The sequence below is a fragment of the Anas acuta genome, chromosome 3, assembly GCF_963932015.1.
Source record: "Anas acuta chromosome 3, bAnaAcu1.1, whole genome shotgun sequence".
Lineage (NCBI taxonomy): Eukaryota > Metazoa > Chordata > Aves > Anseriformes > Anatidae > Anas > Anas acuta.
In genome coordinates, this window is record NC_088981.1 from 108,697,353 (window position 1) to 108,711,056 (window position 13,704).

The window sequence follows — 13,704 nt, forward strand, 5'->3', positions numbered from 1 at the left end:
GCTATGTTTTTCATTTCTATAAAGTAATTCAAGGGAGAGTGGTTCTCTAGGAGAAAGTAAAAATCTACGGATTTAAAACTATACAGGAACAAGATTAATTATAAGGTTTCTTTATATTAAAATATTCAAATACAGGTATGAGAAGGATGTTGATTGCTCTACATATCACACACAGAGCTCGGCCTAATTCCATTACTCTCATTTGCTTCATATTTCATTTCTGTACTTCAGTGAGTAATTGAGCCATGCTTATATAATTTAGGGGACAAGACGTTTTCTTTTAATCACAAAAATCTTCAATTCCATCATTTTTGTAGCCATGTGAAGTATAAATATGTGCACCCTACTGGCCCACTGGGGTAGAGATGGGCTAAGAGCCCAGACTGCATTTCACAAAATGTTACAAGTTTTTGTCTTACTTGCTTTTCTCTTATTGAAGCTTACCCAAATCTTGGATATTACTGACCACTGACTGTATCCAAAATACAATACCTCGGTTACATAGACATTACCCCAAGTTATACTTCCAAGCATATGTGCACAGAACATAAACCATGTCAACAAACATTAATTTTGTCACTAAGTAATTGCTGGAAACAAGGTATGTTTTTTTGCTTTAGCAGAAATTTTCCTTTGATCGTGCCTTCAGCGGTGACTACTCATAAATCATAGTAAGTCACATCAGCAAAAATTCTCCAAAAAAGCCAGTTGAAAATGGTGAAGTGCATTCAATTCTTCTGAAAACCAAACATCTGACCAAATTATGTTTGACCCTGGGCTCCGTTACCAACAGATACAGAACTAATGATTTTGAAACTGTTAAGAAAAGAAATGGAGCAATTCCAGTTTAGTGAAGTACTTCTTGAAATCATTAGGTATTTTGATGGAGTAGTCCTAAAGTCCTAGAGTCTCATCACATGATTATTTAGAAAAAAATAGAAGAAAAGTCATTTACATTTACAAAGGTGGATAAAGTACTTGGCTTAGTCTGCATGAACTGCGAAATGGGCTATTCTCCAGGTAGGGTTGTAAACTTGAGAACTCACAGATTTGGAAATGACTAAACAAAAGATTTATGCGCATTCTTAGCCTGCCTCTGGTATATTTGCATTACGGTTTAATCCTTCATTGCCTGATCCAACGGATCCTTGACTCATTCAATCCACTGACAGGATGACATTCAGTTGATGAGCTGCTATTTGATAGTATTTTTCTTTTTATATTCTGTGTGTGGTCTTAGGATTTATTTACTACATATTTCATGGTTTACAGTCAGAATTTATTTTCTTATGTGCATTCCTCTGGCACACACCACTAGAGTATATGCATGCTCACATTTATTAATTTATTTCTGCAACACCTTAGTGACCACATTTATCTCCATTTTGCAGATGGGGAGCACAGAGATTCATGTCAAATTACATCAATTTGAACGTGTAGTCTGAAACATCTAGGAACTGTTTTTTCTCTATGCATAGCATTATTCTTTCAACCAAAATTAAGTCAAAGTATGCTTTTCAGGACCACATCCACTGAGCTCCAGTCACTAATGGGCATTCAGTCCATGGGAACAGGCAACTGTTGGTTAAAGTGATAACCCTCTGAGACACATACACTGGGGACATCAGGTCCTCACCACCTACTGTTTTGCTTTGCAAATTCTCCCCTGTTGTGCTGCTCCTGATTTTAAGGCAAACGTAGCCAAAGGCACCTGCTAGGAACAGGAACAGTAAGACTTCAGAAACTTAGGTTCCACTCCAAGCAGAAAAGATCAGTATGTTTACCAACTACATACTGATTTACCAACTACATTGCTGAGTCTTTTGTCCAGTCTTTCCAAATACCACTTCTTCTATCTTGTCCTGTCCAACCTTTCTGGCCTCAGGACTGCTCTACCATCTCCAGTGCATTGTTTTAGCTCTATCCTCCTTACCTAGTCATTTCCAATTTCTATCACTTCTGCTTTTTTATTCTAGTCCCAATTTCTTGCCCTGGAAAACCAAATTATAGCCTTCTGGTCTCTTTATCCCATTCTGAGTCTCAATTTCTCCCCATGCAATTCTCCACATTTTTTTTTTTTTCAGTTTAGAACCTCTATTCCCAGCCCTACCCCTCAAACTTCTCTCAATCCACCAGTTGTTCCCTAGTGCCAGGCCTGGGTTCAATTCAACACAGAAACATTTAAATGCATATAACTCTTGTGGTGTTTACACATGTACTATGCATCAATACCCCACCAGAACCTGTTAAGATTTACTCAATATTGGCGCGTACGTAGAAAGCTATTCAGCTGGAACAGGAGATGGCTACTGTGAAGTGGGTGAAATAGCACTTCAGGAAGGGCAGAACTCAGTTGCTGAAGTGTAGGTATCTGCTACCATTTGAGATGCTCCAGATAGCTACAGGTTCTGCATGAGACTAGCAGGCATGACATAGATTTTATAGGAGACCCACAATTTTCTGGAAAAGCAGCTGGAGGCCCCATGGAGATATTCTATAGTGCCCCAAATTAAACCAAATGTCTGTGTTTAAGGCAGACAAATTCCACCTTGGCTTCTTCTGTAGATCTCTATTGACTCTAATGGGGTCATCTGCACCTCTACTGCCTACTGCACGTCTAGATTCCTACCAGTAAACTCATAAAACATGATTCAGATGCACATACATAAATATTTCATACAACTTAAGACAGATACATTAGAGTAGCCCATTTGGCCTCCACTGTAGCTACAGAAAGCTCCTGTATATCTTACGTCAGTCTTGCATGGGTAGCATGAATCCACTATCTCATACAGCACTAGAAGCCTACCTCTGATGGAACAAACGGAGCCTTTGATTTCATCCTGCCTCCCCCTCCTTATTTCTATTTACCTCTCACTCACTAGTTCTCTACATGCTGGCTCAGCCCATATCTCCTCTGAGTGGAATGAATAGCTTCCTTCTCCAAGCCAAGAATTTTTATCATAAGCAAACAATGTATTTTTTTCCCTGAGCCTCACAGACCTTGTAGAACCTTTTGGACTGAAGCAAAAAATGAACAATCAAGGCAGGATAGCCACTCATGTCATAAATGGAATGAAAGTTAGGGCACGTTATAACCCTTACAACAGGTATTGCTGGGGAGCTTTATTTGATGCTGGAGTTATTTTGTCAGCTTATTTTGTGTGCAGATGTTGGCGTGTGCATTCTGTGTATCTATTTGAGTATGCCTCCAAATCTAAAACTTAAACATGCATGTTTCTTAGTTAGAAACTGCCAACAGAATTCAGAATTGTTTTCCAAATGGTTTCCAAATTATTCTATAAAATCTAAAAGCAGGATTGTAAGTAAGGTGGAAATTTTCATCAATACAGAGTGCAGTAAAGGACCTATGAAAGTCTACAGTACTAAAATGTCATTTGTGGCACTGGGGGTCTCCCTCTGAATGACAAAACATCCCTGTTCTTTGCCTACACCATATACAGCCACAAAACAGATGTTAGGATGTTACTTATTTTCCTAATGTATTAAGGGATATTTATTTTAAACTTATTTAAACAAAAGCATCCAGAATCTCATCTTCATTTTTAAACCAGTAGTTTTGCTACTACAGCACAGGGGCAGACATAATTAACGAACCATGTGTAACCAGAGGCACATGGAATCTTCATTAACGGTAGGAAACACTGGCGTGCAGTATATGATTTGCATGGATCTGTAAAGTACATATTTTCCTGTGGACTGTGCATGGCTGTAAAGACGTCCTGAGTCAGCACAACCACTGTACCAGCAATGAAAAACTGCTGCCAACCTAAGCATTCAAAAATGGTGAGTCAGGCCCCCAAAATAATGAGACTAACTTAAAAATAATCAGATTTACAAAACAATAAATAGAAGTTTATTTCTATTTTTCTTCTGCGCTTGAAGTTTTCAATATCTGTACTTTTTAACTTTTCTGCCATTGCGGTGAGAAGATTGTTTTTATCCTTTTGCAATACTGAATGCTGAGACTTCCAGGTATTCCAGATTTAGAAGGCAAATAGCAGTTACGAGTGAACACAACAACGTCTTTATATGATCCCTGATGCAACACCCTGTTTGCTATGAGTACCTAGTACCTACATTTTCAGTATCTGATTATGGGGGCAGAGTAAAGGGGATGAGGGTTATCATTGCCATTGCAACAGGGCATTTTAAATAGGTCATTTCCAAGTTTCAATAGTTTTAAAATATCAATGTTCTCCTAAGCTGCTTTACAATTAAATTGCTAAGAGCTGTTTTCAGTCTTAGCTTCTGTAAAATAAAACACAAGTCAGAATGTGGCTCTGTCAGCTTGTGTACCATGTAATATGGTATGTGTATTCAGACACTGCACAATGACGGCAGCTGCTAAGTAAACATCAGAAGAATCTGAGATTCGTATCAACAGGATGTTTACATTTTAAAGAGTTTCTAAGAAAATAATAAAGATTTCCTGCAGTTGACTCCATTGGCACTTGTTTTAGTAAGTATGACAGTTCACAGAAGTATAAATTACAGAGAGATTTCTTTTATGCCTCTTCTGTGGCCATCATAGGTCAACACTGAAAAACAAATCCAAAAAGTTAAAAAATATTAATTGAGTTTCCTCTATCTCTCTGGAATTCAGTACACATTATAACAACTTTAGGATCTTATTACTTGGGCAGGCACCACTCCAGCTGATGGCAAAGAGCGAAGGACTGGTCTCTGTGGATATAAACTGACGGCACGTGTGCACTGGCAAGCAGGATTGGACTGGTGTCCTTGCTGAAATCCTTGTGTCAGATACATTAACTTTTATCAGTGTTACTCCCACGTACATTCACTGAATGAGACAGCAACTTCTCTCTGGGTGACATCTCTCCACGATAACCAGTGAATAGTTTCATTTGCTCTTGGATGAAAGCTAGTTTAAAAGGCATTAGCCCAGAATTAATTTTAGCTTCAATCATGGTTTATAAAAAATGGCTTAGCTTCTCTGGATTTGTGAAAGTGCCTTCACCTTATCCTGCCAAAAGAATAGTATAAATGACATGGGAACATACTGATTTGGGACATGATTTTTTTTTTTTTTTGGACTTGCTTTATTTGTGCTTTGGCTTTACTAATCAGTTTCTGGGAAGAATTCAAAGAGCTGGCATTGCCCTAGAAGGCCCTAAAAGCTTTGGGATCTGATTCTCTGAGACACCACCTCTTTCCCTTCGGGATCCTGCTGTGGTTGAGATCAGCCAGTTTGATGGCAAGGTCTGTGGAACTTGCTTCTCGGGTTGTTTTACCAGAACTGGGATTCCTCAACTTTCTGCTTTCTAAGTGCCGACTAGATGCAATGGGCTCAAGTTGTGTCAGGGGAGGTTCAAGTTAAAAATTAGGAGACATTTCTTCTCAGAAAGAGCAGTCAGGCATTGGGATGGGTTGCCCAGGGAGATGGTGGAGTCACCGTCCCTGGGGGTGTTCAAGGAAAGGTTGGACCTGGTGCTCAGGGACATGGTTTAGTGGGTGACATTGGTGGTAGGGGTTGGATCAGATGATCTTGGAGTTTTTTTCCAGCCTTTATGATTCTTTAATTCTGTGATGGACCATTCCAAGAAGAGGCAGTTGGCAATCTGGGGTACATAATGGTATTTTTACATACTAACCCGTAGGGGTTGTAGCAAAGGTGTAATGGGTAGTTGAAGTATTTGTGGTGATTTTACTTAACGTAAAGAATGTGATCAATTTTGCCAAACCAACATAAATAATAAACAATAACAGTTTCCCTCTCTGAAAAAGGAGTGGAAAAAATATTTTGCTTTCAGTGAAATTAAGATGCAAAGCCACACAGGCAGGTGGAGTGGCTACTCTGCACGTGATCCACAATGTGTTAATCCTCTCCCTGGTGTCCCATACGGTGTTCTACCAAACGGATAGAGCAGAGGCTCCTTGCTTTCATGCCTTTGTCAGTAAGAAGTGGAAATTCAATAAACCAAGGAAGGGGAAAGGGCTTCTCTCTACCTTTGCTGCAGTTTAGCCACCTACATAACTTCTGCTAGCAATGTTCCTGGCATGTAGATCTAAGAGATCAGGCAAGCCACTTCTACTCTCTCAAACCCAGTGCAAAGTAAAACGTGCTTTTAAAAAGGATGCATAGGCTTTACCAACAAACCAGGGTGATTAACTTATTTATATTATGTTAAAGACTTAGAAACCTTTCAAGGGTGTATATTTAGGTGTGTCAGCAACATGAATATTTCACAAGTCAAGTCTGTATAACTACAAAAATAAAAACAGACTTGAAACCACTCTTTAAGTGATAATATTACTGGGCCAGATTCCTCCAACTGTATTTACTGCAAATATTATTTCCCTCTGAAAAGCATCCCAGTACTGCCTACGTTCAGGGGAACTTACCTCAGGTGATGAAGTTAGATCTCTGTTGAAACAACAGGATCGGTGATGGACTGTAAATGACATTTTTTTTTCTCACTTCTGTGCAATGAATTCTGCAGCAGAGCGAGGGAAGGTATCCCTCACATTTAAGGGTTAGTAATGGTTCAAGGGTAACTTCTTAAGTATTCTTCAAAAGACTATGGAAATACTGCTGTCTTTGCCTGTTTTATGAAGCACACACCTTATACCACCCTCAGTCCTGGAAGTTCACGTCACTGCCTCCTTATTGGAATGCCACACGGCATGAAAGATGCTAACCAGAGCTCAGCTACAGGAAACTTGAAATATCACAGAAAAGTAGACCGTAGCCCACTGAACTTTTTGAATGCTCACGGGGATCCTTTTCCACTGAGGAGGGAAAGTGCTGATCCCTGATTAGGCATTCTGGGTGCTTCAAAGAGAAGGTTGTTTTTGTAGTTAAATGACACAGGCACCAAAATCCCCAAGCACTTGTGTAACTTCCCTAACTTCAACTCTGCACCTCCAGGGAGCGCAGGCCAAAAAGGATGTGAGACCAGCCAAAAAAGAGGTGTTCTTGGCTCAGAAGAGCACTTTGCACCTATTGAAAAAGAGTGTTTGGAAGGTTTTTCACAAATGTAGGCAAGCAACTCACTCAAGCTGTGGGCAGGCAAAATATTTGTAGTATTCTTTTAACCACTTATCTTCAGATCATGCTCCTCGCACTGAGAATAATTACTAACCCCCTGTAGATGTCTACAGAGACCCAAACAAAAACACTGGGCAACATCAAAACAGCTGCTTCAGGGGTCAAAATAGTTCTTGGTTGCTTTTTTTTTTTTTTTTTAATATATATAAAGGTAGTTTTTCAAAAGAAAAATGTAGCACTTCACATTTCTGTGGAAAAGAAATATTTCATTTTTTACTATATTTAATCTAAATATCCATGTCTCAGTATCAGTTCAGTTGATGCTTTTGGATAACACCTTTTCTATGGTATTACTGGTGAGATATAAAATTGTATTACTTTAAATTCTAAATTCACCATAGAAATAAGCGGAAAATGGTAAACACACACTTCATTCCTTTAATTTCTTCAAAAGAGAATTTCTTCATCACCTAAACATCTACAGGCTATAAGCCTGTTATAAGCCACCCACAACACAAACTTCCTCAATGTGAGTGAAAATAGATTCATGTGTCCTTAAACTTCCAATATCTATTTTCCAGCTTGATTAAAAAACATTCTTCTCAGGCAGCAGATTTTTTTCATCTTTGTAATGTTACTTCAGATGTTTCCTGTCTTTTTCCTTACACAATCAATGTATCTGCTGCACCAAATCACTGGTGAAAATAAACTGAAGAAGCAGATAAACCTTTTTTAGGTTTAATATGCTACTCAAAAGAATTGTGATTTTCTGTTACTGGAAGAGATGGTTTATTGTCTTAAGAAATTATGAACCGCTACAGAAAGATCACTGCCAAACTGATTCATGACTTGGTGAAGTCTGTCAAAGCTTTTCCATTGATTTTGATGAGCTTTGGAACAGATCCTACACTTAAAAGTTGAGCTACTGGGTATTACACAGAGAGTAATGAATAAAATATATCACAATAAGTATAAAAAACAAAGGGATGTTTTTACTTTACAAAATTTCCTCTGCAACCCCCCTAGTTTTACCCTTTAATGCAATCTCTTCTTGATTACAACAGGATTACAGAATCCAAAAAAAGAGTCTATAAAGCTAAGTCTTAAAATAAAACAATGATTGTGGCATGATGCAGACTTAAGTATTGTAGGGAGCTCTTATGTGGAGATACCATTGCCTATGACAAGCATGCTGGTTGAGTGCCCAACACAGTCATTTTCCATTTCTCTTTTAAATTTTTATTCTATACGTAAAACCTCTGTGATGCTCAGTGCTGATCTATTTTTTATGAATACTGAATTACACCCACTTCCTTTTGTGCAAGAATTACAATAAACTTCCTCTAGTACAGTAGTATCTCTGCCTCCAGTTTCTGTTAGGAAAGGGAGTTGGTGTTATTACAGTGAAAGTATGTAGCTCAGCTGGCTTAGACACAATCAGCTAATGATAATTAACCATCATAGCTGAGCAAATCTTACATCAGTATCCCCTACCTTATTTGTTTGGATTTTGTGATTTATCACAACTCTTTGTGTTATTGCAATACGAAGCCTACATTCATGTACTGCTTGATCCAGATATAACTTTACAGCCCATATTTTAAACGCTGTCACATATTATTTTGTCAGAAGATAGGTCTCCATTCTCTTCATACAATTCCATTGCTATTTCATGTGCATAACTTCTGTCTTTAGAAGATTATAAGTAAAATACCTCAAATAACTATCCCCAAAATATTCCAGCTCCTGTTCTTTTAACATAAATCTGAGCAATAAGCATTGTTAGAATCTGGGGCCTAAGATATAATTTCTCCCAGTCCCTTACTAGTAATAATTATAATTAAACCTGGACATGGAAAGATTGGAATAATTTACTGTCTCTTCTTCTTTCTTCTTCAGATCACAGAATGCAAATATGATCCAGAAATAACTTTTCTATTCCACAGCAGCTGGCAAAGTCAGGTGTTAAGATTGGCTTTTAGCATATGATCACAGCGACCACTAAACAGTATAAATTTTTTGAAGTGACAGCTTGCCAGTTCTATAGCAACTTGGACTATAGTTCCTGTTTTTATAAACTTCCAACCTTTATAAGTTAAGCCCATTTTTTATTGTCAATACACTTCAAATTTAACATAATGCCAGCTATAAAAATTTTCCTTAATTCTTACATTCCCAGAAATTACTAGGAGAATGAAAAAAGAGAAGTATTTAGCTTCACTTTTAGACGTGCTTTTTCTTCGGTTTGCAAGCTGCTTATAAGCTCGCTTCAGCTTTTTGCTTTCTTATGTTTGCCACTTTAAAAGTATGAGGACATAGAAGAATCAATAAAAGAAAGTTAACACAGGTCTAAAAAAACTCCTGTGTGCCAAGGCTGTGCTTAGACTGAGAGTCAACAACAGCACAGATGAAGCAGACTAAGACACCTGCAAGCTCTTGTTGGCTGTTGGCCTCCATTTAGCACAAGAAAAAGGCATATTCGTAATCTGGAGCATCTGAGTGGACCTTCTGAAGTCACTGGAGCTACAGCTAATTGTCAACTCTATCATCCTCATCCAACCAAGCTTTTATGCTTAAGCAGGTGTTTGTGATTAAAATTTCCAAAAGCATTCCAAGTCCTGACCCTGGAAACTCTTTACTTTTGTACCCTGACTAATCCCAAGGTAACCTACAGTTCTGCCCTCAGTTTCAGGGCCCTGGGGGCACAAGCAGGCCCTTACCAACCTTACCTGGGACCCTCACCCACACTTCCTGCCCAGGGGCTCAGGATCTCCATCTCTAACCATCTCCATCTCAGTTCCTGGGCTTTTATTTAGCCTGAGCTACCAGTTCTGCTGAGAACTAGCCTCTGGCCCTGCCTCCTGTACCAACATCAGGCCTACACTGTACACAGCTTTTTGACTGGATGGACCCCACCTTGTGGCTTGCTTCCTGTCATGTTTTTGGCCACGGTTCAGTGGGTGACATTGGTAGTAGGGGGATGGTTGGACCAGATGATCTTGAAGGTCTTTTCCAACCTTAATGATTCTATGATCCCTCCTAGATAAACTTTGGACCCATGTTGTAGCCTTGTCCCCAGTCCCATCTCTGGCCCTGCCACCTGCTCCAGACTGGATTCTCTTCCTCATTGCTTTCCTTTGTTCTGGGATTGTTGGTGGACCCTGTTACCAGCACTGTGCTCTGCCTGTCCCACTTGGGTGCTGTGGGAGAGCACCCTGCTTAGGGAGTCACCCTCAACTCATGGAACCCTTCCCTTATGGAGCAGGCAGAGCCTGTTGCTCCCTGACACTCTGAGAGGCGACAGTCAATAAAATTAACAGTTTCCCTTGAGTTCATTAGGCATTGGACCAACCCACGGAAAGTTTTATTTAAGACAATGAGAGTATTTGCAGTCTGCATGATCAGCCCTTCAGTTTCTTCACTAAGATTCCTCCCTAAGTGCAGGAGAAGGCTGAATGCTCTGAAATAAAAATGCGAAGAAATATGCATACCTAGTGGAGTGTCACGTTCCTTATTCATGTGTGCTATTTTAGCTCATTAAAAAAAAAAAAAAAGAACTGAACCATCTGAACATACCTTTCCAAGTGCAGAAAAGGCAGTGGGATATGTCAAAAATAAATCAATTTTCAGCCAAAAAAAGAAAGACTGATTTATTGAGTGAACTTTGTACTATATCTATTTACAAAGCGCAAAGTAATCTTACAGAGATATAGGACCTCTGTCCTAGAAAATCTCATTCTCTAAGGAAAATATCTGCCAGTGCAAAGTTTTGGAATGATTCTTCCAATAAAAGGATAAGGATGATACAAAAAAAAAAAAGAAAAAGAAAAAGAAAGAAAAAAGGAAGAGAAGGAAAGGAACACAGAAGAATAATACACGTTATGCTGATTATCTACTCACACAGCAGCTACACCAATAGTAGTTTATTAAATGTGGCAGTTTTCTGGCTCATCAGCCACCTGGAATGGTCTGACTATTACATTCTCTCAGCCTCCAAAACAGGGTGACCACATCAAAACTTCCAATTAGGAACAGTTCCTGGCCTCTGCCAACCCCTGAACCATGCTTTGGAATTGATTTGGAGAATGTTCATCGGTATAGACCCAAATTGTACCAGGACCTGTTTCAACAATAAATCTCTGCACATGAGAAAGTTCAGTGCAGGAGAAAGGTCCCCAGAAAGGTCCCCAGTTTGTTAGTTCAGCAGTAGCGTCAGTCTCCAGTGAATGTGCTTTCCACATCTTTATCTTACATGACAATCAGATGGATGAACTGTGTACACTTTGCTGATTAATGTCTCATAAGTTTTGATGCCATGGAAAAACCAAGCTTGCAGAATCCCTTGGTATTAACAGATGTCAAGTTGAAAATGTCATGGATCAGATTCTGCTCTTGGACACAGTGGTCTAGACCTCATGAGCAGACCTGCACATCACGCAACACTGCTGGTACATGTTCTGCTTGATCTGTCCAGCAGCAAAGTGTGAGGATTTGGTCAATCAGCCTGCACTCACGTCTTGGCTGGCCATCTGCCTGTCTCATCACAATCCACGTAACTACTGGCCTCACTGGGAATCATCTCAAGCTTAGCCAGAACATACACTGTTTCACCTCCACGAAGGATACTATACAAGCAAGGACATAAGGAGGACTCAGAAATGCTGTGAGACAGGTGCTACTGGAATGCTATATCTGGTAGTGGTGAATACTGTATCTACAAAGCCGTGGATCAATGACGCTTTAATGATCACTGACCCTTTTAACGGCTTCTCCAAATCTATGGAATGGCACTAACATACAATCAGAATGAATCCTTCTGAAATTCCGGTTTTGAAATAATATAAAAGGATGAAAAATTTCCCCATGCACACAGACCTCCCATGAAAACTCAGAATGTAATTACCTTTTTTAAATTTTGCTTTATGGTTGTACTGTCTCTCTCCACAACCTTCATCATTTCTTGGCTTGCCATATACAAGATGTTGGCTGTAGAGGAAGAAACACGCAATAATGTAATTACACAGCAAATCTTTCACAAAAACCTATTTGTTCCCAACCATGCAAAAAGGTAAGGTGACTAGAGCAATCATCATCTCGACAATGCCCCTGAAAAGGTAAAAAAGGAAAAAAAAAAAAAGTAAGCATGATAAATCATCCATGAAAGCAGGAGTGAGCTTTTAAATTCAAAGCATTACATTTAAGAGACATTATTAATTATTAGATTATTAAATTACTGACATTTCTATATGCAAGTCATTCAAATATTCAACCTGACAAATAATAAAGGCAATAGTAAATACAGTATCATCAAAACTTGTAGTCCTGCATCACATTACCCAAACAGGACTGGACACAGTTTGCAGTACCAAGAGAAGACCACAAATGGCTACATTACTCTAAGGCATTTCAACGTCCAGGTCCTAGATTGACTGAAAGTATTCTAACTACTAATTTCTCTTCTGAAAAAAGGAGAAAATGGAAAGACTGACAATCTTTTAAAATAAGAACCAACGAAGTTTTGCGTGTAAATAGTTAATGACAATATTGGGCCTGAAATTGCTATGAGACAGAAGTAATACACTCTCAAAATGTGTGATAGGGGAGGAAATGGCAATTACATAGGTCTTTGGTGGTGACCAAAACATGCAGTCGGCTAAATTCCAGCAATGCTCTAAGGAAACAGAATGCCACTGGAGAGATGAGTGATGGCCCCAAAGATCAAATGTTAAAAGACAAAGCCAGTGCTCTCAAATGAAAAATAAAATCCTAGAAAGTAGTATCTAGTTTTGAGCCAGCCGAAGATGCAATACTGTTCTATGCCTGCAGAGCTCTGTCTTTTTCAATTAAATGTTGAATACAGCTAGTGTGAGACAGAAGGGCAAGATGTTGCAGCATGTAAACAACTCAACAAATCCTGCAAAAATTTGCTTGTCCCATCCTATTCTACCAAGCAAAATGGACCTCTCTGCAGCTTTGTAGATAGCAACTTTGTCATCTAATCATGGGACAGTTGGCAAAAGTCTGTCCATCTACAGCACTGTTTCAAATTCAAGAACTCACATTTGCCTTCCTTTTCTCAGTTCAGCTCCACTGTTCAAATAGTAGATGGTAGGCAGGGATGAAAACACTGGTGGCCATCTGCAGAACAGACTGCAACAACACTGCAGAATCCTGACATATCCCAGCTTATACTTGGGATCCTGTATGCAGCTGTGCACTTCCAGTGCAGTCATACAGCATACACAGGACTGTGGGCAAAGTGAACAGTAAGTACTGTGCTCCTCATCTCCCATTTTAGTTTCTCCATCCTACCTCTTGTTCTTTGTCGGTTCTGTTCATATTTTTGGGTTGCTCATGCTTTTTATTTTAAATAAAATATAAGAAATGAAGTGGAATTCACAGCCTTAGTAAACTTAATTAGTCATAAAGATCCTAAAAGTAAAACTGTAAGACAGCAAAAGCAATAACGACACTACTTTAAAAGGAACTGTCTCTGAAGACTTGTGTACTGTGTAAGAAAGGGAACCAGGAAGGCAGGATTAAGCTAAACCGGATGAATGGCAAGGTTCAAGAGTCTATTTCAACCAAACAGAAATCCTTCAAATTTTGGAAACATGATCCTAGGGAAGCCAATAAACAGGAACTTAAACTTCAGCAGGCGTTAAGTAAGA

General features: G+C 39.1%; 1 protein-coding gene across 2 annotated transcripts in view; it reads right to left on the minus strand.

Annotated features, from left to right (window-relative positions):
* Positions 1–13,704, minus strand: part of LDAH (lipid droplet associated hydrolase) — a 116,932-nt gene that overhangs the window by 4,311 nt on the left and 98,917 nt on the right. For both annotated transcript variants that reach the window (XM_068678709.1, XM_068678708.1), the window contains one exon: positions 11,937–12,019. In XM_068678709.1, coding sequence (XP_068534810.1) covers positions 11,937–12,019 — 83 coding nt within the window. The remainder of the gene's footprint in view (positions 1–11,936; positions 12,020–13,704) is intronic.